Consider the following 23018-nt stretch of genomic DNA (forward strand, 5'->3'; position numbering starts at 1 on the left):
TACTTGTTTTTTGGCTTGTATATTAACTAAACTCGGCAGGCTCTTCAGACACAACTGGTTTTAGCATAAAGGCAGCTGCTGGGTGTTGTTTGTGAAACCACTTGATGTGGTGCACCAGTGGAAGCTGCTATCACCATACAAACCCCACTGTAATCACCAGGGACTGGCAGCCACTGTTGGCTTTTTAGGAGGGCTGTCTAAGTATAAAAGCATAAACTTCTCTTCCTGCTTAGTGCATCTTCTCAGGCTTTAGAAACTGGTGAAGAGTTTGGTGGAAAGCATCCTGCTGGTGTCCTGGTCATTGCAACAGGCTGGAAAACTCCCCAAGCCGTTCAGGCAGGAGGGAGGCAGGAGTGTCTGGGATACGTGAGAGGGAAGGGAATGCGTCACAGAAGATGAGCTACTCATTCAGCAGACATTTGATCTGATTAGGGGACAACGCCAAGACCATGTCCACTGGGAGACTTGGCCTCTTCTCTCGTTCACCTGCAAAGGTTTTGCACCAGACTAAGGAGGATTTGGAGACACAAGGGGACAAACTCACGTGAGCTGTCTCTGAAAGGTGTTCAGAGCCAGGCAAGTAAGCAGCGAGCTGGGCAGCCGTGCAATGAGGCCAGACAAGATGGGCATGTGGATGGGTCCATAAGGGAAGGTGCTGCTGTATTCCCCTTCTGCTCCGAAGGTGCAGCTCACCCTTGCACGAGCACTTACAACAACGTGCGAGAAGCTGACTCAAGCAGAGGAACTTTGAAAAAACAAACCTTAAAAAAGTCGATAGTTTCCTGCCAAATTAGCTTCCTGAGCTGGCTTCCCAGGGCTTGAGATAAGCAGCAAGCTGGCCCCATGGAGAGGCCAGGAGCGGGTGGCAGGAGCGGAGGCTGGCAGCTGCCCAGTGCCGTGGGGCTGGGGTCGGGGTGCTGTGACCGTGTGGGAGATCATCCCACACACCTCCTGCCCCCACCTCCCAAAGAGCCCGAGCTGGTCCCAGGTCATCCCCAGAGGGTGGGGTGTCTGCAGGTAAGGAAGAAATGCACCGCAGGCAGAGAAACCCTCTCTCACCTGGGAGGATAAGAGTTTTATACAGTTCATCCAGTAGCCCAGAGAATAATAAAAAATTAAACAAATAAACAAGTCTCAATCCTGAGACCTGGTGACAAAGCAACTGGGGGATCCCAGGAGAGGTGCTCCAACTGTGACCGCTGTCCTAGGGGGAGGTGGCATCAGACTCCAGGACTGACGAGGACACCGTTGTCATACTTATAGAAAAACAGACAACTGTAAAACTGCAGCTGAATGTTTGCAGGGTAAAGAAGTTACTTCACTGGGAAGGCTTCCTTAATAAAGCAGAAAGAACAGTGAGCAAATCCATCATTGCTCCTTACTCACCCTTTCTGTAGGTTATCTTTCCATCAGTATTCTACTAATCTCTGAGTATCAGAGCTTTGTTTGTGTAGATGTTGGTGCTTAAATAGGTCTGAGTACAATTTAAAATGTTATATTCATTTATAAATGTCACCGTTCACAATCACATAGTAAAGAGAATCAGTTCTGCAAAACCTGCACGACTAAAAGTTAAGTTGCAAGCAACTACAGCAACATGGGCTGATATGCTAAAGGACAGTTATTTGCTGAAGAAATCACCATGTAATGTTTAATAACAGCTGACAGTTTGGCTGCATATGTTTCATGAAAGCAGTGGGGAAAGTGCTGCAGACAACCTTTTCATTCCTATCTTGGAGCATAAATTAGGTTTGTGACTGCTTGCAAAATTTCTGTTGTCATCTGCTCATGCAGAACTTATCCGCAACACCTCCACAGGCAGGTGCTCTAAGTGTACATATAAATTCATCTTCGTAGTGGCCACTGGTGCCACAACAAATGTCATTCCAAACAAACTCTCTGCTACAGACTGTGTTGGAAATCATCATTTAACACATCATTTAGGGTACATCAGAGCGAATCTCATGCAACCTGACCCATAATTCCCTACTGAAATTACCTCTATTTTTAGCATTTTGACAATAAGAATAGAATCTAAGTCCTTTAAACATGTGGGTGCTTCGGTTTGGTGCTTAGCATTGGGAAATGAGGGTTTACAGTGCAATGCCTGATTGTTATTTTTCACATGAATTTTACCAAGTAAATCACAGTATATCTACTGATACTGTTACTGCTGTATATGAACAAAAATTACATGGACAACCTGTTCATTTGCTCATTTATTAAAACTCAGCTTGCTGGGCCCAAGAGGGCTGCTCAGAAATAATCCTCTCTGCTGCCACAGTCTATGCAGGAGAGATCCAGAAGACAGGATCTCAAACCATTTGCTGACATTTCCCTGTGGTCGGTGTGGATGCATATACTTGCTTTTTATTAACGCAACTAAATTCAATGAGTCCTTTCAGCTGATTTCATTCATGCATTGCAAGGGCAAGGTAGCCGTTCAGGCATTGCATGCAGAGCTGGTGCTCCGTGGTGTATATTTGGAAGGACTCCATGTCCTACCAGGAAAGCAGAGAGATGCTTATGAGAGACAGCCCTCCTACCCTTCATTTTGACTCACACTGCAAATTATGATTTTAAATAGTATTTTCGATCAGGTGGGTTGAGCTGTGACTGTCCTTTGTTTCCAGTCCACCCATTCAAGGTGTCTGTTTTCTGTCCTGTCTTGCTCTCACCAGCCCCACACAACACTCTGAGCTGTAAAATGACAGAGCAACAATTCTGTAGTACCCACTATCCACCTAACCTACATTTTCACTCTTACTTTGGGGTCAATGTTGCTATAGATATGAATCAGTGCTTTTGGTTCAGCGTGTTCCTGTTCCAGCTCTTTTGAAAGGGTGTGAACAGTTACACATTTATTCAGACTTGTGCCTTATAAAGTACATGGCTGTGGTGACAAACTCTTCTGGGTTGTTTGTTTTATGGTGCTATTAAATAGGGTGACACTGGCTAACACCAACTGATGAGTTCAGCTGTAAAATTATGACAACGTGAGAGAAGAAACATCAGAAGAGATAGCAAAATTCAGGATGCTGAGCTGGGAGAGCAGGACTGCCACCATCCTCCAGCCTCTGCTCTTCTGTGGCATATAAAAAACCCCACCCTGCCCCATAATTTTCCCATTGTAAGCAATAGGAGTTCTGTGCAAATACCTGTTTTATAACATGTTTACCACAAAGCAGTGTGGGCTGTACACCAGGTAATGTTCTTTCTCTGACTGCTAAACAAACACTTGAATTGTTGCCCTCTCTGTCTAAAGGCAATCGGGGTTTTTCTATTGTCCTCAACGGGGCCAGGATTTCACGATGGGAATATTTTACGCCTCTGCTCTGTGCTTTAAGCATTTGTTTCTGGTGACTTTACAGTGGATCTCTCTGTACGTTCCCGGTTGTCTTCTTCAGTCAAACTCTGACATCTCCAATATGCTAGAGGTATCTCCTCTACTTAGTCTGGCACGACCCCAGCTGTGCCAACAGCGTCACCCCACTTCCCACAGCACTCCTGGGGGTTCACCCTCTCATGGGGGTCAAGCCTCACCCCAAGCATCTTTGGGATGTGGCTGTGAGGGTCCCGCACGGTGCTTTGGGTCGGGTGAATAAGGAGATACTGGTATCAGACCAGCTCTGCAGCCTCCTGGAGACTTTGCCCAGAAACAGCTAAATATATTTTTCCTTGTATATGACTTCACCATATCAGCAGTGAGATACCATCTTGCCCTTTGTGTTCGGGCTGGGTGACATTTTCTTCTTTCCCAAGCGGCCGGCAGCCCGGCCCCGTCCCGCTGGCAGGGAGCGGGGGCACAGCCTCTGCCCAGATCCCCCGATAAGGAGCTGGGAAACTCCAGGCTGGTTTTCTCTTTCGGTGCCCGAGCTGGTGGTGTCGGTGCAACGTTCTGGATTCAAGCTCAAAAGGGATTATTTTCTGAGTACTGAGCGTACTGTTTATGGAATAGCACTTGGCTTTTCTTTTCTTCCCTGTGAGCATTGGGTAACAGGCATTTCTGTCAATACTCATTCTTGTTTATTTGACTCTATTAAATATAAGCAAATATTTTGGTTCGTGGATGTGTGTGGATATATACCTGTGCTGTGTTCATACCTACACACGTACGCACAGACTGATGCTATATTTAGTTCACTACTTGTGAGCCAGGAGTGCCTAAGAAGAGAGGCAGGAGAAAGGGTGAGACGCTGGGTGTGAACACGACCTCCCCAGCCCTGCGTTTGGAAAGGGTTTGAGGTCACTTACGTCCTTCCCGATGCACCTTGTATCACCAGCTGATTTGCAAAAAGGTTAATTTGAAAAGAATACCACTTTGAGTAACTGCAAGGTTCTCCCGTTATGTTCTTAATCCCGGCTAAATCCGGGGTCTGTAGCAAGGTCAGATCTAGAGGCTGAATTTACACCTGCATAGGCTGGGTCTTTTTGGTGGCAGATTGGGACTCCCATGTGCAACCTGTGTGTAAAGTTCTCCTCATGTGAAGGCTCCATTGGTTGCTTAAATACTTAATTTTCACAGCAAATATCACAGAATTTAGTATATGGAGTTGGTGTCTCATAAGCCTTAAATTTTGGAGGGTCAAATACTGACTGATTGTAACTCCAAGCTCCCCAAAGATTTGATATATCTTGGCACAGTATTTTTGTAGGTGTTGATAATTAAGGCAATTAAACAAAGAAGATAGTACCTGAAGCAGTGATATATCCCAGAAAAGGAGGGGCACAAAATGCCCCAAAGCATTAATTATTATTAAATGTTACATGAAAGGGGTGCATTAAAAAACAAAGGGCATCGTTTTAGGATTGGACCAAGTTGTTTATTTTGAGGGAAGTTTTAAGTTAAGTAGAATCTACCCATTTGTGGGGTTTAAAGACTTTGGTTCACTTATTTACTTTGGATTTTTGTGTTCACTTTCATCTCCTTTTGTACTTCCTTGGACAAAATCCAAACAGGCAGAGTAACTACAGAAAAGCTGTTCTCACCAGAGGGAAATAATGTATTATGCTAATTCCAATTAAAGGAAATTTCTTAAACAGCAAATATAGCCTTCAAGAGAGAAATGAAAAGTGTGGAAATTAACATTCTTGCCAGACTTCCAGCTCAGTTCTGCATACTCAGGGGGTTTGGGTCAGGCTCAGATAAGCATCCAAAATTCGGGGATGTTTATCCAAACCTTATTTCTGAACCTTCTAAGTTCACTCCTGACTAAACATAATGGAGTTAGTGGTAGCAGGATATGAATGTACAACATTTAGCTTAGAATTTGGCAGCTCCTCATCATTTCACAGCTAGGAGCCTTTGACCAAATATCAACTCTGCTAACCAAAACAAAATAAAATAATGCCTTGACTTGGTCTCCAGCCATACCACCTTGTGCTACAGCCCTGCAAGATCTTCCAAGCAGGGCTGGGCCAAGGCAGGCTTTGCCTTGGGGACCTCCCGGGAAAATATTGATGTTACTGGAAGAATCCCTTGTGATTAAGGAGGTGATGTGGTTGTGTGTTAGGAAGTATTCTTTCAGACGGCTGGTGGGTCATTGAAGATCTTTTTTGAAAGGCTTGGATGTTAACTCCACGTTCAGCTGAAATACTAACACAATAACCAACTGCATTACACGGCCAAGGAGTTCCCAGCTGGAGGTGGGACACCTCACTCGCTCCCTGCTCCAGCCATGAAGGATGGGAGATCCCTGTAGAGTTCAATGATGTAAAGAGTTTTGAATATTTTTTCAATGAAATGAGTGGAAGATAACCGAGGGTCATGAATTAGCTCCTGAAAAGCAGGCTTTTTTGTCTGTTTGTCATTGTACATTTTATAATAATGTGGCAAGTCATAATATTAGCTAAGGGGATGCCACAGATTTATCCTCCATGGATATCATACTTTAAAACACCACCAGGCAACCCTCCAGACACTTAATACTTTTTTCTCCATACATTTTATTTTAGTCAAGGGGTGTATCTGATTTTTATTCTGGCATTGAAATTCATGCCAGGAATAAATCCATCCAAGTGCAAATTCTTCTCAAGTGAAAAAAAAACCCACTGAAATGTTTAGCAGAGCTATACCAGAAACAAAGTTGACCACACGAGTTTGGATTGCAGGTACATACCCTATCATCTAAAATCCCTTCAGATTTGCTCAGACTTGCCTCTGAATTACAGATATTAAATCTGCAGGATTGTAATAGAAGACACCCCATTGAAACTTCTGTTCTAAAGAAAACAAAACCAAAAAAAGTCAATTGAGACTAACAACAGACATCATAAAAACGCATTAAAAAACATTCAAAATATATTTGAACGTAGTCCTTACGGCTACAGAAAATACTTGGATTTTAAAAGGTCAGCGATTACTCGTTCAAGGTATTTCGTGAAATGCATTTTATAAGACATTGCTCATATTCTTGCCGTTTCTCTCACATCTTCCCCCTGAAATCAGCAGAAATAATTTCTTAATTTCTACCATGCCCTGTATTCATCAGTAGCATAGATGTACAACTGCGGAAGATTTTTACAGTGGCAATGTGACAATTTAAACGAAACACCTGTTTCCATCTAATGTAGATTTGGCAATGTGCTAGCTTCAATGTAGCTTATGCCACTCGGATGTCAATTTTTCATTCATTAGGCAAATATATTAGCAAACTACACCACGCTCTAAAATTCTCATCGATCTCCCATCACATTTACTGTTTTTCTTTCTTTTTTTTTCGTAGTTGCCTTCTCCTTCCAAGGGAAATGAGCAACTCTTCATACATTGCTTTTTTCTCTTCCCAGCATAAATCAATGCATAGCTCCTCTTCGAATTTGAAGTGGGTATTCAGGTTGGAAAGTGGATTTTGTGTGTGTACGTGTGCGCGCTATAGAATCGGTGCCCCGTAGCAGTTGCATCAGGAGCATTTTGTCATCCTGCAGGATGGAAGCTCATGGGGGGGGGTCACTGCTCAATACATTCAGTAATTATTGCTATCAAAGTCATCGAGAGGTCTGTAAGGATGTGAGCAAGGATATTTAGCAGGAACAAAGAGAAAACCTGGATTGCCTGACGCTTGTAGAAATAGTTCTTGGGAGTCATAGTTGTAGCTGGTTTTGGTTTTAGAAAAAGCAGAAACAGGAGAAAACCTGTTCCAAATAGTTGTGAAGGTGTGATGGGCTTCTGTAATTTCAGGGAGAAAAATCAGAAAATCTTGTAACGTATGATTGTTGATAACTGCAAGAGGAACAAATGCTTTCCATCCCAAAACACGTTGTACCATCAGTGTTTCAACAGCACCTATTTAGACATTAAAAAGAAGACATTTTTTATTATGATTTCTGCCTTGGGCTCTGATCAGCAGTGTAGAAAAAGAAAGCAGGAGCGTTTGGTTGCTTATCCTTCTTTCTTGTTTCCTTTTACTCTGAGTTCTGGAAAGGTCATAAAATAGAGAAATAAAAAAGCCACTGAAGTGTAGTTTTGTTAACTTTATCTTCTGAGCATTAAACATTGGTTCAAATTTTGTACGGTACATAAAATGTTTTGCCTTGCTGTATCACGTATACAGAACTTCAAAAAGTAAATGAGACAGCTCAGAAAATGTAATGGATGTGTAATAACAGCTCTTTAGATCTCTTGTTTTTAGCATAGCATCTTTTCATTCCTAAAGGTGCTTTTAACATGATATCTCAAGCCATTTATGAAGTCATTTATTTTTGCATGGTGATAGGTCTTATTTTGTAATTAGCCCATGGTTTCTATCTTGCTGTGTGACCCCCCCCATGAAATGTTGTTTAGTCTTCATCGACCCTTTTTGTTTCCCTTCCAGAAGGCAGTCACCCTCATAACTTCCATTTCACAGACGCAGTACATCCTAGCTCCCTTCAGCACCTTCTGCAAAAACATTGTGTAATTGTTGTATTGGAACAGAGTCCGGTTCTTCTTTTTTGCTGGGCATTTTCAACATAAAGAAGTTTTCCTGTTTGCCTTGAATTCATTCATCACATGAATTTCAGCCGATGGTTTTTAACCACTTTTGTTCCACATCCTGTTACCACGGGCCACAGCGGTGCTGCGTAAGGGCTGTCAGCAGAAATGCAGCTTCCAGCAGCAGACACATGGGTAGAGACCGGGTTTGCCCCATCTACCTGGAGCTTCAGGCAGAACTGAATTGCTAAATCCTTCTTTAGTCTATTCGGGGCATCCCTAGTGCGTCCAGACACAATTTATTCTGATGCAAACTGGTGCGAGCTCAGTGGGAACTGCAGCCTCGTTAACGCTCCCTGATCTGCCGTCATTTGCATATATGCAACCCAGAGAAGTTAACAGGATTTTCCTGACGTGCTTGCCAGCAGTAGCAATGGCACTGGTTTCCTCCAATATGTCAAGCAGGTCGCTGTTAATCAGTCACCATCAGGTTTTTCGTGCCAGCTCCTCTGCTCCTTCGGCAGCTGCGTGCGGGAGCAGCTGCAGCAGGAAAGCTGTTAGGGTGCCAGCACAGGTCGCAAAAGCTCCAGAGGTAGAAGAGAAGAAATTTTAATATTTAGTAGGAAATTTTATCTACTTCATATCCTCATAAGCCAGCACGGAGGGAAATTTGAAGGCACGGCCAGGTGCCCTGGCTGTAAAGCCTCGTTGGAAAGCTGGGGGGTGGCTCTGAATGCAGCGGGGGCAGTGGGGTCGTGGCACCAGCGAAGGAAGTTTATGAACTTTATCTTCACATATTAATGACCCTGGGTATCCTGTGGCAGCTCTTTGCACCCAGAATTCCTCAGCATGGAACCAAGCACGCGCCCACTGAAATGTGTGTGCAGGGGCCAAAGCGGGTGGTTGTGGTGGGACCCTGCGCAAGCGGCCTGGAAGAGCAGGGAAGCTTGGAAGGAAAAGTACAGAAAACTGCTTGATAAATAAGATGGTGTGAAGCTGAATCACTGCATAGAGATGAATCAAAATTATAAAATCAATAGGTATCGATCTGTATATATCACACAAATAACTGTGCCTGAAGAGGTGCCCAGATTTAACATGCTGATTATACGGCAGTCAGTGGAAATAATTTGAGATCTGAAGAGCTATTACATTTCAGTTGTTCAGTGCTGCAGCCGAGGCTGATAATATCTTAGTTGAAGTCTCTTTAAATTTTTTTTTTCCTGCTTTAAGTTCTTGGTAACAAGTATATATAATCAACAAACCAAAACCGGAGAACAGATTTTTGGCTTACAGAATACTCTTGAGCTATCCAAAGCTGGATCCAAACACTACAAATTCTTCTAAAAATATACACCTTTTATTTTAACTTCCTTTTGCTTTTACTACTGGCCTCGCTCACACAAGCCAAGGTCACTGAACTTCAGATGTGTCCAATGGCCACTTGGCTACTGACAGGAGTTGCAATGAACCACCTGGACCATCACCTGTGGTCACAGAACCTGTTGTGTGGCTGGTTGGAAATCAGGACAACGAAGTCTTTATTATATCCTATTCATATAGATCCCATTTATATCTTATTCTTTCTCTACCCCTTAAAGTGGTGGAGAGCTGCACTGTGTGAAAAGGAGCAAGAACTTACTAGAGTTTTGGGATTACTGGTCAGTCTTTGCATCTGGCATTGACCTTCCTCCCTCTTTCCTATCAGCAGATGTGTTAACAGAGGATGTGCTCAACTCTGTGTGGATGGTGGCTCTCATCATTGCTTTCTTCGAGGTTATCATGGTATTCTTTGTCCCACATTTTGCCCACTAAACCCAGGGTAAATACAAACCTGGTAGATCTGTAAAAAGGCTTCAGACCAGTTTACCGGTCACACAAGCACAGTCTGAAACTTCTGCAGAATTAGTTCCCGTCTTTATTCACAGATTGATTATGTTCATCTTCCTTTGCTGGAGAAGATTTGCTGAGTAGATTTCTGGGCATAGAAATTATATTTTGGAATGAAACCCTCACATTTTATAAATCATTCAAGCCAATTCAGTTTCTTCTTTCTGTAGAAGTATTTCCTGATCTGAAACAACCTAGATCTAAGCCTACCGTTTTCTGAGACAAAATTAATGAATTAACTTAGAGAGTTAAATAAGAATTAATTAATTGTGAAGTGCTAATGAGCACTCACATCTTTTATAACATTGTTAAATATACCACAAGCACTAGGGAAAATTGTGGTCGTTCATATTGTAGCATATATTTGTTCTTTATCACTTAAGCTGACAGATATTCTTTGTAAAATACATGACTGGCTTGAGCTTCTCTTCACAGTGTCTGGCAGGAGAGCTTCTATCTTCAAGTTTGGGTTTTTTTTCTGGTGTTGTCACAAATATTACATTAAAATGCCAGGATGCACAAATATTGGGCACATCCTGTGATTCCCGCAGGTTCCCAGAGGCACCGTGCTTTGGTTTGGTGCGGACCTTGTCCAGGGCTGCCGCCCTGATGCGCTCCATCACGCCAAGCTCTAGCACCGCATCCCAGCCCCCGGGTCCTGCAGCTCGACAGGGACTGGATCTGGGACCGGCTTTTGTCCAGAGAGGCAGCAGTTCCTTGGGGCTGCTACAGCCCCGGGGCAACCCAGGGCTGGGCTGAGCATCCTGTCTGATCCTGGGACTACACAGGAATTTCAGGTGGAAATTGCACTCTGTCTGGGTTTGGTTGATACTTTTGGCCACCAGTTCAGCTCCAAGGTAGCCAGCTGTTTCATGTCAGTGCTGTCTTCAGCATTTTGAGCTGCTGGTGCTTCCCTGGCCGATGTGTGACCGGCTTCCCAGGCGCTGATCTCATTGTAATTCCTTGAAAAGCCAACAGAGATGACCACTCAGTCACTACATCCCACAATAGCTCCCTTAACCTCAGTGAATCTCCTGCTTTGGCCAGCATGAGGATCTGGCCTGAAGGAAGCACCTGGTGCAGCAAGGAAGAGTTTTATAAAGGGAAGGAAGTGATCTTAAGTGCAATATTTGCTATACTCCTTCTCAGCAATACAGATCATACAGTCTCTGAAATCCTTCCTGGTGGAAAGACATTATTCTTAACACATTGCCTCATTTTGTTTCTACAGACCCCCAAAATTGTGACCTATCTTGAGCATACACCCACACCCTGATGCTTTTTGCAGTCACTTGGTGAGATTTAGCAGCAGCCGGTGCTGTGCTTGGGACAGTCTCTCCCTGGCTTTGCCTGGCAGGGATTGTGATCCGTCTTATGTTCCGTGCTCACATGATTGCTAAGTGACTCCTAGCAACAAGACTTGACATCACAAACTCCATTTCACTTTTCTCCTGCAAAAGGCGAAGGCAGAGTTTTATATATCCTTCCCAAAAGTGCTTCTGTAGGAGGAGCTTTCATTTATGGTACCAATCAGCACGATGTGCTTATGTTTAAAGATCTGTTCCAAAGCATCAACTGTTCATTTCCAAAGCTAAAATATTTTCCTAGCTAAAGAAGGGTGATAAAGTACAATTTCTGCTACAGATGAGCCATATTAAAACATGCAGAGCTGTTTTAACTGGCAGAGACCAAGCAGAGTCCCCTATTTATCCACGAGAAGCTGTGAACACCAGCAGGCAGACAAGAGTTTCTGTTCAAGGCAGTCAGATGAAAGAAGTAAAAAGCAGCTTCTCCTTGAATGAAAGTTATGGGGAAATATTGCACGAGGTTCCTTCCCAGCCTGACATCGATTTTCTCCATGAGCAAATCTCCATGTTCCATCTGTCAAAACAAAATGATCATCTTCCCATCCGGCACACTTTTTATCCCATCCATGCCAACGGTAAGCTTTCCAGGGCAGAGACTTGTGTTTATTATTTTTCTACCCACAAAGGGTCCTAGTTTCAACTGGGGCCTCTAGGTACTGCCATAATACTAATAATACTAATACTCATAATTCTGCTAGTGGCAAATTTAGCCCAACATCAGAGGCTTAAATAAGTTATATGGAAAAATGGTTATAAAACAGTCTCCATCCTCCTTCAAATTCGGCAGGTCATTTTGCATCTGGAAAACTCAGTTTATGGATTGATATGCATCTTATATATTGCATCTCGGGAATGTTTTCTCTATGAATCTCGCACAAAAACTGCAGCATGACTTGTGGATAAAAAAGCCACAGGAAAAAAAAATGCCTGAAGCTGTACCACTTACTTCCCTCCTCTTTGACATGCACACATACCAAACTGCTTTTTTTCTTTTTTCCCCTTTGTTTTATCAGTATGGTGCTAAATTACCAAGTTTGAAATTTCTTCAGCAAATAAGGAATGCATGCCAGAACACAAGTGCCCCGAGGGATCTCAGTCTTAGGGGAAAAAGGCCTTAATTTCCAAGTTTATAGGTAGCAGCACTTTCTTGAAATTGGAAAATGTTCAACCCATTTATGAAAGAAATCTGCCACAAGGATATGCTGATGTTCACAGCTATTTCATTAATAACCCATTGTGATCAACACACATTTTTTTCGTTACAGGACAGGTTTATTTTGATACCTGTATCAAATATATTCTGCCCCCGCCCTCCTCCGCTAGAGATTTTCCTGGTGAGCAAAATCTCCTTGTGCGAAATCTCTTCAGTACAAAACCAGGTAGCTCTTGGAGTGAGATTTTTCAAAATTAATTGGGCACCTTTACCCATGTGTGACTAATTTATGTGGAGAAGCACTTCACACAGTGGGCTGCTGTACGGCACAGGGCTGGTTAAGCGTTGACTGGGCAGGTGTTTGCTCAGGACCCCGGTTTCCCCATCCAGGATGGGCGCTCACACACAGCTCTCCCTGCCAATGGTGGAGAATCCGAATCACTTGTGTGGCACCTGCGGTCCACATACCTTACAACTTAACCCTGGGGAGATTGCCTGAGCACAGGGTAAGGATCAACCTTGCGCATTCCTCCACTGCCCGAATATGTTAGCATTCCTGAATTTCAGTCCTCGGACTCACCCACCAAGCATGGCTCGCACTGTTGATGGGGATTTTAACCTATTTATAGTTTCCTAGCAAGCCTGTAACAAAGAATTCTCTCTCTCCTACCCACATGTAAATAATATCTAATGCTACTGTCAGGGCTTGGCACGGCAGTGAGGTTTCCGAGGCAGTGTGGATCCTTAGCCTGCCTTCAGCAGGGTATTTCTCCGCTCGTAAGCAAGCGCCTTGCAATAGGAGGAGGATTAATCGTCGCTATTAGAGCCCTTGCTTTCCTCTGCAACCTTCTCTTCCCAGGGATGATGAGTTAATTCAGCTGGAACAACATTAGTTCATCAAGTTTTGTGGTTTATCTGAAAATCGAATTGCAGTAATTTTATATGCCAGCTGACTTAATGCCTGTTTAGTTCAGGTTTTAGACAACTCCGGTCGATGATCACAATGGGTTTAACACCAAATGTAGGTGGGACGAAACTGTAACACAGATGATTTCAGGCAGGTTTTTCTTCCGTGCTATGGCGGCTGGTTCTGTTGGCTGTGTGCACACGTGTTTCTGCGTGTAGGATGTGTATCTGCCTCTTCTGAACCCCCCCTAGAACCATCCACACATGTACATTTAAAACAGCAAATGCAAACCTGAAAATTTTAAAATGAGTGTTTGACTTTTTATTGGGTGATAAATTGCTTCTTACTCTTATAAAGTCCGCAGGTGTTTATGTCCACCCTTGTATGCCTAGTTAAAACCTTGGCTACAATAAGAATGCTTTGAAAATAGCCAGTCACTCCTAAAATTTATTATTAAAATAGAATTACCTGTTATGCATCACATTAATCCATGTAGTGTAAAGTTCTGTTGTTTAACTCTTCCAGTCCCTTTCAGCCTGGCATTTTCCCTGCTTTGGTATTTAATTTTCCATCCTTTTGCTCTGCAAATTCTGTTGTCAGACTCTGGATAGTGCCAAGACTGGAACAGTGCCCCAGGGCTCGCTGCCACACAGCCTCCCTGTGTGGCTCTTCCCGATGCCACGACAGGCTCTGGGGCTGGAAAAGGTCTTCCAAACCAAGCCCTCGGACTATTTGGCAAACGAAAAAGCTTGGAAATTAAAAATTTGGAAGAAGAGTTAACGGATCCCTGTCAAATTCTTATGCATGTACATACAAAGAAAGTCTGCAAAATCCTTTTTTTGTGCTTTTCACCCCCTGGATATGGTGCCTTCTCAGGGAGCATTTGTTAAAGTTCTTCCATTTTTAGAGCAGCTTCTGCAAAAAAAGCTGCGTTTCCAGGCAGAGCAGCAGTGGCTACAGCAGGTGGGAACCTCCGGCCACCCCATGTGCAACCTCCGTCTGTGGGGTCCCACTGCTCCATCTCTGGATGAGCAAACTCTGGGAAGCAGGAGCAGGCACAAACCTGACATAATGAATGAGAGTGTGCTAAATAAAGCCAAATCAGACTTCTTTTGATCATGTTGGTAGATTATAGAGGGTCTTACTCAAGATCTTTTACTCTTTGGGTGGTTAAGAGAGAAAAGAACCCTTCCAGGCTGCCCAGTACATGGAGAGGAGATGCAGAATAAGGGCATTGCTGATGAAGTCTCCCAGATTCTCCAGAATTTCGGCTTGCTTTCAAAACACGAGAAAGCACAGGAAAACACACAGCTTCTGGGTGGACAGGAGGCCAGTGCCCACATCAATCAGCTGCTGCCTTAAATTGCCCAGTCTCTAGGAGGTGTTAAAATGAGCTAGCTAACGTGGGTTTCTCCTCTGACTTTTATCTTAGCCCGTACTTGTGCCAAACTCACCCAGAGGGGATTGTCTTGCCTGCATGTGCGGTAACCCTGAGTGAGAGAGGGCCCAGGCTGGATTTGGAGGCTTCCAGCCCATTCTGTAATGGAAGTAATGAACACTGCAAAGGAAAACTGCAACAGTCCTCAACATCCAGCACCAAAGCACATGCCTTGGCAGGGAAACACCGGGAAAGATTTGGAGAAACAAGGAGATTTGTCCTGGTGGAACCCTCTTTCTGCTGCTGGTGCAAGGAGCGGAGGGTGGACAAGCAGGTCCACATCCCCCAGAACAACATTTTGGAGTCAGCTGCAAGGACCATGGTTTTTTTGCAATAAGACGTTGTAACATCTCTTCCTGCCACGAGGAAGGGCAGTTTCTTACTGGGTCTCCAAGCCTCCCTCCTCAAGGCAGGAGCAAATTTACCCAGGCAGCTGGATACCAGTTGCTGACCCATTTTTACATCTTCCTTATTGATGAAGAAGATAAATCTGCTGCAATTTCCCTTCTCCTGCTAATGCAGTAACGCCCAAGATCCAAAAAGATTTAAGCTTGAACCCCTGCAGCACAGCTCAGTGCCTGCCAGAGAACTCCTTCCCACCGGGCAGCCCTTGCTCAGGAGTTTTCCCCCCATCAATCAGCTGTGATGGCACCCACACCTGCAGGGACACCCACACCTGCAGGGACGCCCTCACCGGTGGGATGTGATGGAGCCACCAGCACAAGAGGGTGCCCAGACAGGGGGATGTCCACCCTGGTTCTTGCACACTAGTGGGTTTGCACTTGTGATAGTGGGGCAGGACACGAGGGCAGTGAGTCTGCTGGGACTCTGCTCACACCAGGACCATGAGAGACTAGAAAATGCGGTCGGGTTGTCAAGGTCAGACTGGGGTAAGAAGGAATGTGCTATTTGACTGGATTTTAATAGGAGAGAAAAAGTGGGGCTTTTCTGTTTGATACTTGGGTAGTTGTTTGGGTCCTGCCAGTAGCAGCATTGTGCTTGCTCCAGACTGTAAGAGGGGGTGCAAATGGGGACCAGCACCCGCGGGAGCGCGGGGATGGCTTCACCCACATCTGGGCCCCACCACCATGGTGGCACCATGCGCGTGCGCCTGCCGTGCATCTGCTTCACGTGGGCACCGTGCATTCGCTGTATGTGTTTATTTATCCCAGCCATAAAGCACTGTGTGTGGGGGTTCACACAGCGGTAGGAGCTGAGTGGACATAACCACGCGCTGCCTCTGCGCGTGGCTGGGGGCTGCCTGTGCTCTGCAGTTCCCCAAGTACATGCCCATTCCCACGGGAGTTGCAAAGGTCCTATATTTTTTTATCGCCAACACACACACTACTCTATTTTTTTTTTTTTTTGCAAGAATATATTTGTCTTCTTACTTTTCCCAAAGGCATTTGGTATTTTTGGTGGTGGGCATGTGTCTTTTTTGCATGCTGATTTCAGACTAGTAAATGCCCCTTGCTGCCTGGCTATGGGGGGACAACAGCCTGGCTGGGTACCTCCACCACAGCTGGAGGCTTTGGGCTTCACACTCTGCAGTTGCCAAAAGAGAACGCCCGTCCGCTGGCGGGGGCAGCCCTGGGGGTCCCCGGAGCCCCACGCTGCCCTGGGGAAGGGAGTGCAGGACACAGTAGAGCGCTGATCCCCCTGCGTCCCGCAGCCAGACCGGGGGGAGGAAACCCACCCTCCAGCAGTGCCGGCAAAGCCAGGCTGACCTGAGCAAATGAAAATAATCAAAAGTAATTAGAAGCGTGCTGGACTGCTCCTCGGAGATCTGTGCGAGAGAATAAACATGCCGGAGCCCTCCGAGCCACTGCAAAGGCCCATGTCTGAGCTGTTAGGTGCCCTGACCTTGTCCACATAAAGACGTGATTTATGAAGTGCAGGGCACAGCAGCAGGGCTTCTGTCTTCTCCAGAAGAACCAAATTACTGAGGTGGAGATTAACATGCTTTCAGTTGGGCCCATTTCCAGACCAAGGGAAATTTTTTATTTACATTTTTTTACCTTTAATTTCCTCCTCCTCTCCCTTGCTTGAAAACTGCCTTTTGGCCAGGAGGGACCAGCCAGCAGTGTGTGAGGGCAGGAGGGGCAGCCAGGATGGGGCACTGGGCATGGGGGCCACGACAGCACCGCGATGCCCACCAGCACCGCTCCTTCATGTGAGGGCTGGGAGAGGTCCTGCTCTTCCCCTTGAAATAAGCAGCAACACTTCTGGTTTTGCTTGATTTTATTTTTTTTGTTTTTCAAAGTTGATATCCACAACACGGTGTGGGAGGAATTAACATGTAGAGATTGTGTTGCTTTTCCTGCTTGTTGCTGTTTTCCAGGGTATTTGAATATGTCAGAGGGCTGTTGTTTTCTGCATGTTTGTCTTGCTTTGCTTTTCCTTTCTTCCTCCCCGCTTGATATAGTCGCTCAGTATTTTAAACACTCACCACAGTGTTAGGCAGGATGCTCAATGTTGTGTTTAGTCACCTTGAGAAATATAACATTAAACCCCACTTAAAAATGTGGTTATGAAGTGGCTTGCTCTATAAACGTAAGGATAATATTAAGCCTAATATGGACATTTATGGTATTTTTAAAAATCGCCGGCTACTTGTCTGATTTTTCACCATTGTCCTCTGCAGTGTTTGTCCACAGGAAGCCCATTAAAAGTGGACAGTGCAGTTATTTCATTTGGCTTTGGCTGAGCTGCTTTGCTTTGCTTTAATGATGTGCTGGAATGCACGGTGCCCATAGGGTCTCCATTATGAGAACTTTTACTTCTGGGACGACCATGAAGTTAAAGGCTTAAAAGAGGCATCAGTTTACAGCCTGGTGGGAATTACAAGCAGACTCGAGTACTAACTCCTTACTGCCTCCACTAATATAGCGACTTATTTTAAATAAACAATTGCAAAAGGGACCCTGTGGAAATATTTAGGCCTCTTGAAGCGCCTACCAAACTGTCCAAGGGGAGACAGAAAAGGCTATAGATGTATTTAAGAGATTCTTGCTTGAAAGAAGAAAAATAATATGTATGTGTAGCTCCAATGTCCCCTTACGCAACCGGTGGAGGGGCTCGGTTCACCTCCCCAAAGCCCCCGCGCTGCCCAGCGCCTCTCACCGCGCTCCGGCTCGGGAGCATGTGCCGTCCTCCTCCTCCTCCTCCTCCTCCTCTTCTTCTTCTTCCCCCTCGGGGAGCGCTCCCTCCGCCCGGGCTGGGGCAAAGCATAAGCGCTGCATGGAGGGGAATTACCAAAAACGGGGTTTTCCCCCCAAAAAACCCCAGGTAGCGGCGGGTCTGCAGCTGCCCACCGCCCGTTTGCTCCGGTTCCAGCCCCAGTCCGCTCCCGGTTCCTCTCCAGTCCCGGTCTCGGTCCCGCTCCAGTCCCGGCCTCGGTCCCGCTCCAGTCCCGGCCTCGGTCCCGCTCCCTCCCCGGCCCGTGGCCCGGCGGCCAGCGCCACCTAGCGGCTGCCGGCGGCTCCGTGGCGGCGCAGCCCCGGTGCCGGCCGCGCTTCGCCGGTACCGGGAGGCCCTTTTGTTTATCCACCGGCGTTTCCTTCTTTTGTGGAAAAGCCGAGGGAGGGGGTAGAGGAGCGGGGGCTGGGGCGCTCCGGCTCCTATCGGGGCCTGTGATCAGGCCTATGGGCTCGAGCAATCAGTTTCCCAGATTACTTGTATTTAATACACAATGCATCATAAAACAAATCCCTCATCCTGACAGGAAGAAAATAGAACAGCTCATAGCTCGAGCCTGTCCAATTTATGGCTAAATTAAAAAAAAAAAAAAAAAAAAAAGAGAGAGAGAAAAAAAAAAAAAGGGAAAAAAAGCTCCAACAATGGGCGAGCGGAGGGAAGGCAGGAAATCAATGGTCCGGCAAACCGGGCGGGCGGCGCGGTTCTCAGGCCCGGGTGCTATGGGAATCTCCCACCAGGTTTTTCGAGGTTATTGGCAATGGATTTTTTAAAATTATTTTTATTTTTTCCTGTCCTATCTACCACTACTGAGTGCGGGTTTTTTTCCCCCCCCTTCTCTTTCCCCTCCCCGCCTCGAACAATAGCTATTATCTGAAATAACAGTTCAATGTCACAGATAACAGGCCGCTGAGACGAATTAATCATCATCTCTTGTCACCCTGCTTCTCTCCCTCCCCCTGCCCCGGCCCCCCGGGAAAGAAAAATCGACTTTTAGTCTGAGAAATATATTTGCACTTAAAAAAAAAAAAAAAAAGTGGGTGGCACTTCTGGATCGTGCAATAAAATACATAGTTCAGCCCTCTTTTTTTTTTTTTTTTTTTTTTTTCCTGCTTTCCCTCTTCCCCAAAATACACATATAGACATGTATCTTGCCGTAGTTAGCCCGGACGGTGCCAAATTTTGCGGGCCGGTTTGCGGCTTTGCGTCGCGGTGGGATTTCGGGGCCGTTTAGCGAAGTCGGGAGAGCGCCGGAGCCGGCGGGGGCTGCGGGTGGGAGCGGGTCCGGCCGCCGCCGCTGCCCCCGTCGGCGGGCAGAGCGCAGCCTCCCGCCGGCTCCATTCATGGGATTCGTTACCAAATAAATAAAGAAGAAGAAGAAGAAGAAGAAAAAAAAAAAAAAGTTTAGGAAGCGCCGGCAAACGGGGCGGTGGTTCCGCCGCACCAAACGGGGTCGTCGGGAAAATTGGCCAGGCAAGAAAAAAAAATAAAAGAGTTTCATTAAAAATTGTTATTAATAACCACAGTGACGGCGATAACGAGGATAACTCGAGTAACGAGCCGGGCGCGCTGGCTCCTGGAGCGCCGGGAAAAGCCGTCGGGGCGAGCGCAGCGCGGCTCCCGCTCGCCCGGGTCCCGCTGCGGGGATGGCCGGCGTATAAATAGAGGCGAGCGGCGAGGGCCCGCGGCCCCGCGCACCGCCGCGCAGCCCCCCGCCGGGCGATGCGGCCGGGAAGGGGGGGCGCCCCCGCGGGCTGCCGCTCAGCCCCCGCGGCGGGGCCGCTCCTCCGCGACCTGGCGGTGACCCCCGGCCCGGGGCCGCTGTCGCTTTAAGCGCGCCGGGAGCGCCGCCGCCGCCGCCCGGGACGGGGGGGGGGCCGGGAGCGGAGGGCGGGCGGGTGGCTGCCGGCGCGGCCGGGGCTGCCCCGCTTTAAAGAGACAGTGCCCGAAAGTGGAGCGGCGGGGCTGGCAGGACCCGACGGGGTGGGCGGGGAGGGGGGGGCGGGCAGGGCCGGGCCGGGCGCTGCCCGGGGGTGCGGCGGGGAAGAAGCGCCGCGGGCAGGCCGCGGGGGTGGGGAGGGGGAGAGCCGCCCGCCCACGCACGCACACTTTTCTCCCATCCCCGGCGGAGAAGTGAAAGAAGTTTGTTTTGTTGAGCGGCGTGCGGTGGGGTTTTTTGTTGTTGTTTTTATTTTTTTTCCTTTCCTCTTAAAGAGGGTTGTGTGGGTTTGGGGTTGTTTTTTTCTTTTTTCTTTTTTTTTTTTCCCTTTCCTTTCCCCTTCTCCCGATAACTTTCTTCGCACACACACACTAAGCCAGCCGATAAGACCAGGAGGGGCCGAAAGGGGAAGGTGATGGCGAGCCGGCAGAAACCCGCCGAGTCCCGCCGCCGCTGAGCCCTCCAGGGCCGGCAGTCCCCTCCCGGTCTCCCCGCCCGGCGCTCCGGGCCCCCGGCGCCCCCCGACAAATGGTGGAGCGCACCGCGCCTCCGCACCGCCCGCCGCAGTCCCGGACCCCGACGGTCGCGGCCTCCGCCCGCGTTTGACGCCAAGATGTTGCTTCCAGCCGCCTGAAGGATATTTTCCCCTCTCTCCCCCTCCTTGCCCCCGCAGGCTCCCGGCGACACAAGGTAAGAGCGGCGAGCGCGGCGGCTGCGCTGCTCACGGCCCCGCGGGACGGGGCTGTCCTGCCCCGTCGGTGCCCGTCGCGCCGCCGGCCCCCGGGCAGACCCTCCTCCGCCGGCCCGGGGGGCAGGGGTGTGAGGCTCCCCCCTCCCTGTCGGTGCAGAGCGCGGTTTGCGTTGAAAGGGAAAATTAAATGTCCTTCTTCCAAAAAAGACCCAGAGGTGCGGGCGGCGGGGCAGCGTGCGCGCCCGCGGGGGATAAAACGCGACTTGCGCGGCCGCGGGGCGCTCACGGCTCCGCTGGGATTCGGGGTGCCGGGGGGTAGGGGATGTGTTTTTTCCCTCCCTTCTCTTTTTTGGCGGGGGGCAAAGGCTGCTCAGGAGTAGGGGAGAAACCCGGCTGTCCCGGGGCAACGCTCGGCAGCCGCGGGTGGGCAGACAGGGACCCACTCGCACCCCCGCTCCCCACGGACGGGCCTGATCCTGGCAGTGGGGGGGGCGCGGCGGGGCTGGGGGCGGTGACCCGCCGTACCTGGTCTGCCCCCGGGCCCGGCCGACCCGCGGGGTCCGTTTAATTAATGAAGGTGAGCGGGCTGAGGCCGCATTGTGAGCCCTTGATAGGAAACTTCCGTGGGTTTTCATTAACTCAGTGACACACAATGCCGGGGTTCCCGGCCATTCAGCTCGGAGGCCAAAAGTGCTCCGGGGCTGGACGGGAATACAAACGTGTCCCTTTGGGGAAACAACCTCCCTCTCGCTTTTCATTTGGAGCGTGTGTTTTAAGTCGTTTCTTTTTTCTTTTTTATTTTTTTTATTTTTTTTTTTTTTCTAATAAAATCGGATATTTTGTTGCCGGTGCCAAGCCGGAGAAGTTGCAAATGTAGCAGTGGGCTCACTTGGATGCTGAGGAAAGTTGAGGATAGGCCGGTGGCAGAGCTTACAAATAAATAATGATACTCAGTTGTATGTAATGATTAGTAATTTGTCATAATATTAGAACAGAACATCCTCTTTAGCTTGTCCACAAGCAATCTCATTGTATTTGTTTATTGTCTGCATAATTGGAACCATTTATTGGTATGTATTGAATACTGCCATGTTTTGCATGAGTGTTAACACTGTTTTTTCATTTATTTTCTTTAGTTGGGCATAGGGAGTTCTATTATTTGCTTCAATTAAGGGGAGTGATTTAAGTGTTGCACAGAAGGGCTGTTTGGGAAACATAATATTAAAACAGGACAAATAACTGCATACTAAGTAAAGTTTGGTTCAGAGCAACAAATATGAAGAGACTAAATGGATGCTGCAAACAACGCAAATCCTGAAACAAAACACAAACTTCAAATGAAGCTAATACCACCTATGTTAATAGTTTTTGTTATATTCCCTGACAGAATCGTATTTAATTTAAATAATAATTTTAAATGTGAGGAGTCACTGATGAATGAAAAAAAAAAAATCAGATCCCTCTGAAATTAACGTGGTGTTTCTTAGCAATAATTAGGCAATGCCTCATTTACATATAAACATCTGTCAAAACCTTTTTCAGCACATTTATTGTCCTTTTATTAATGTGTATGTTTTCTGACCATTCTTTTAAAAATCTCACCAGAGGAGTGTATTTCTGAGTAAACTTTTCTATATTATTATTATCCATTTGTATATCTGGAAATGTGTGGTTTGTCTTTTGATTGGTATGCACAGATAGCGACAGAAAGATTTACTCTTTTATATTCTTCCTTTTAGATCTTGGATGAGTTTTGCAATGTGAAGTTCTGCATAGACGCCAGTCAACCAGATGTAGGAAACTGGCTCAAATATATCAAGTTTGCTGGATGCTACAATCAGCACAACCTTGTTGCATGTCAGATAAGTGATCAGGTATGTGGGGTTTACTTTCTGGACCTATTTTTTTAAAGGACCTTTAAGGTGGCAGTGAAAACAAACAAACAAAAAAAACCCACAACAGCAATTTACAACAGATTTTGGCCTGTTTGTTGTTATGGCAAAATATAAGGCACAGATGTGAAATGCAGAACAATTTCAATTAGGGGCAGCAGATAATATGAATTTTCTATTTTTCCACATTGTTGTTCAATTCATTTTTTTTTTTTAATCTTATAACTGCTAAAAATGGGACTGCTTTCCTAGGAATATAAAGCCTGTATTTGCTGATTTTTGGATTAGCAGCATTTTCTGGCTCCTGTTCCAGTCCACTTGGATTGCTACGTTAAACCGTTGGGTTGATCAGAAGCTGTAATGTGAAATTAATAGCAAGAATAGGGGAGAAGACACAAAACTGATAATGCTGCCAATGTAGTTGCATGTATGGAGCTTTGGATTTGAATGCGCACATGCATGAATATTATTATGCCTTCTCATACACTTTGCTAGAACTCAGAATACTTTTATGCTGAACCAGGATCTTCAGTGGTTTTATTTTTGTTTTCATTTATTGCAATTAAATCCACTCTTTGTTGGGCTGAAATGTTATTTATCCTTGTGTGTTGGAAAAAAGGCTGGAATAGGCAGAGGA

At 46.6% G+C, this 23018-nt stretch overlaps 1 protein-coding gene across 8 annotated transcripts in view; it reads left to right on the forward strand.

Annotated features, from left to right (window-relative positions):
* Positions 1-23018, forward strand: part of MECOM (MDS1 and EVI1 complex locus) — a 338062-nt gene that overhangs the window by 269065 nt on the left and 45979 nt on the right. For 6 of the 8 annotated variants that reach the window (XM_065640078.1, XM_065640072.1, XM_065640073.1 and 3 more), the window contains exon 3: positions 22229-22363. In XM_065640078.1, coding sequence (XP_065496150.1) covers positions 22229-22363 — 135 coding nt within the window. Of the gene's footprint in view, positions 1-20412; positions 20489-21485; positions 21560-22228; positions 22364-23018 lie in introns of those variants that run through there. The other 2 variants (XM_065640076.1, XM_065640077.1) reach the window with 2 other exon arrangements.

The sequence above is a fragment of the Caloenas nicobarica genome, chromosome 8 (genome assembly GCF_036013445.1).
Source record: "Caloenas nicobarica isolate bCalNic1 chromosome 8, bCalNic1.hap1, whole genome shotgun sequence".
Classification (NCBI taxonomy): Eukaryota; Metazoa; Chordata; class Aves; order Columbiformes; family Columbidae; genus Caloenas; species Caloenas nicobarica.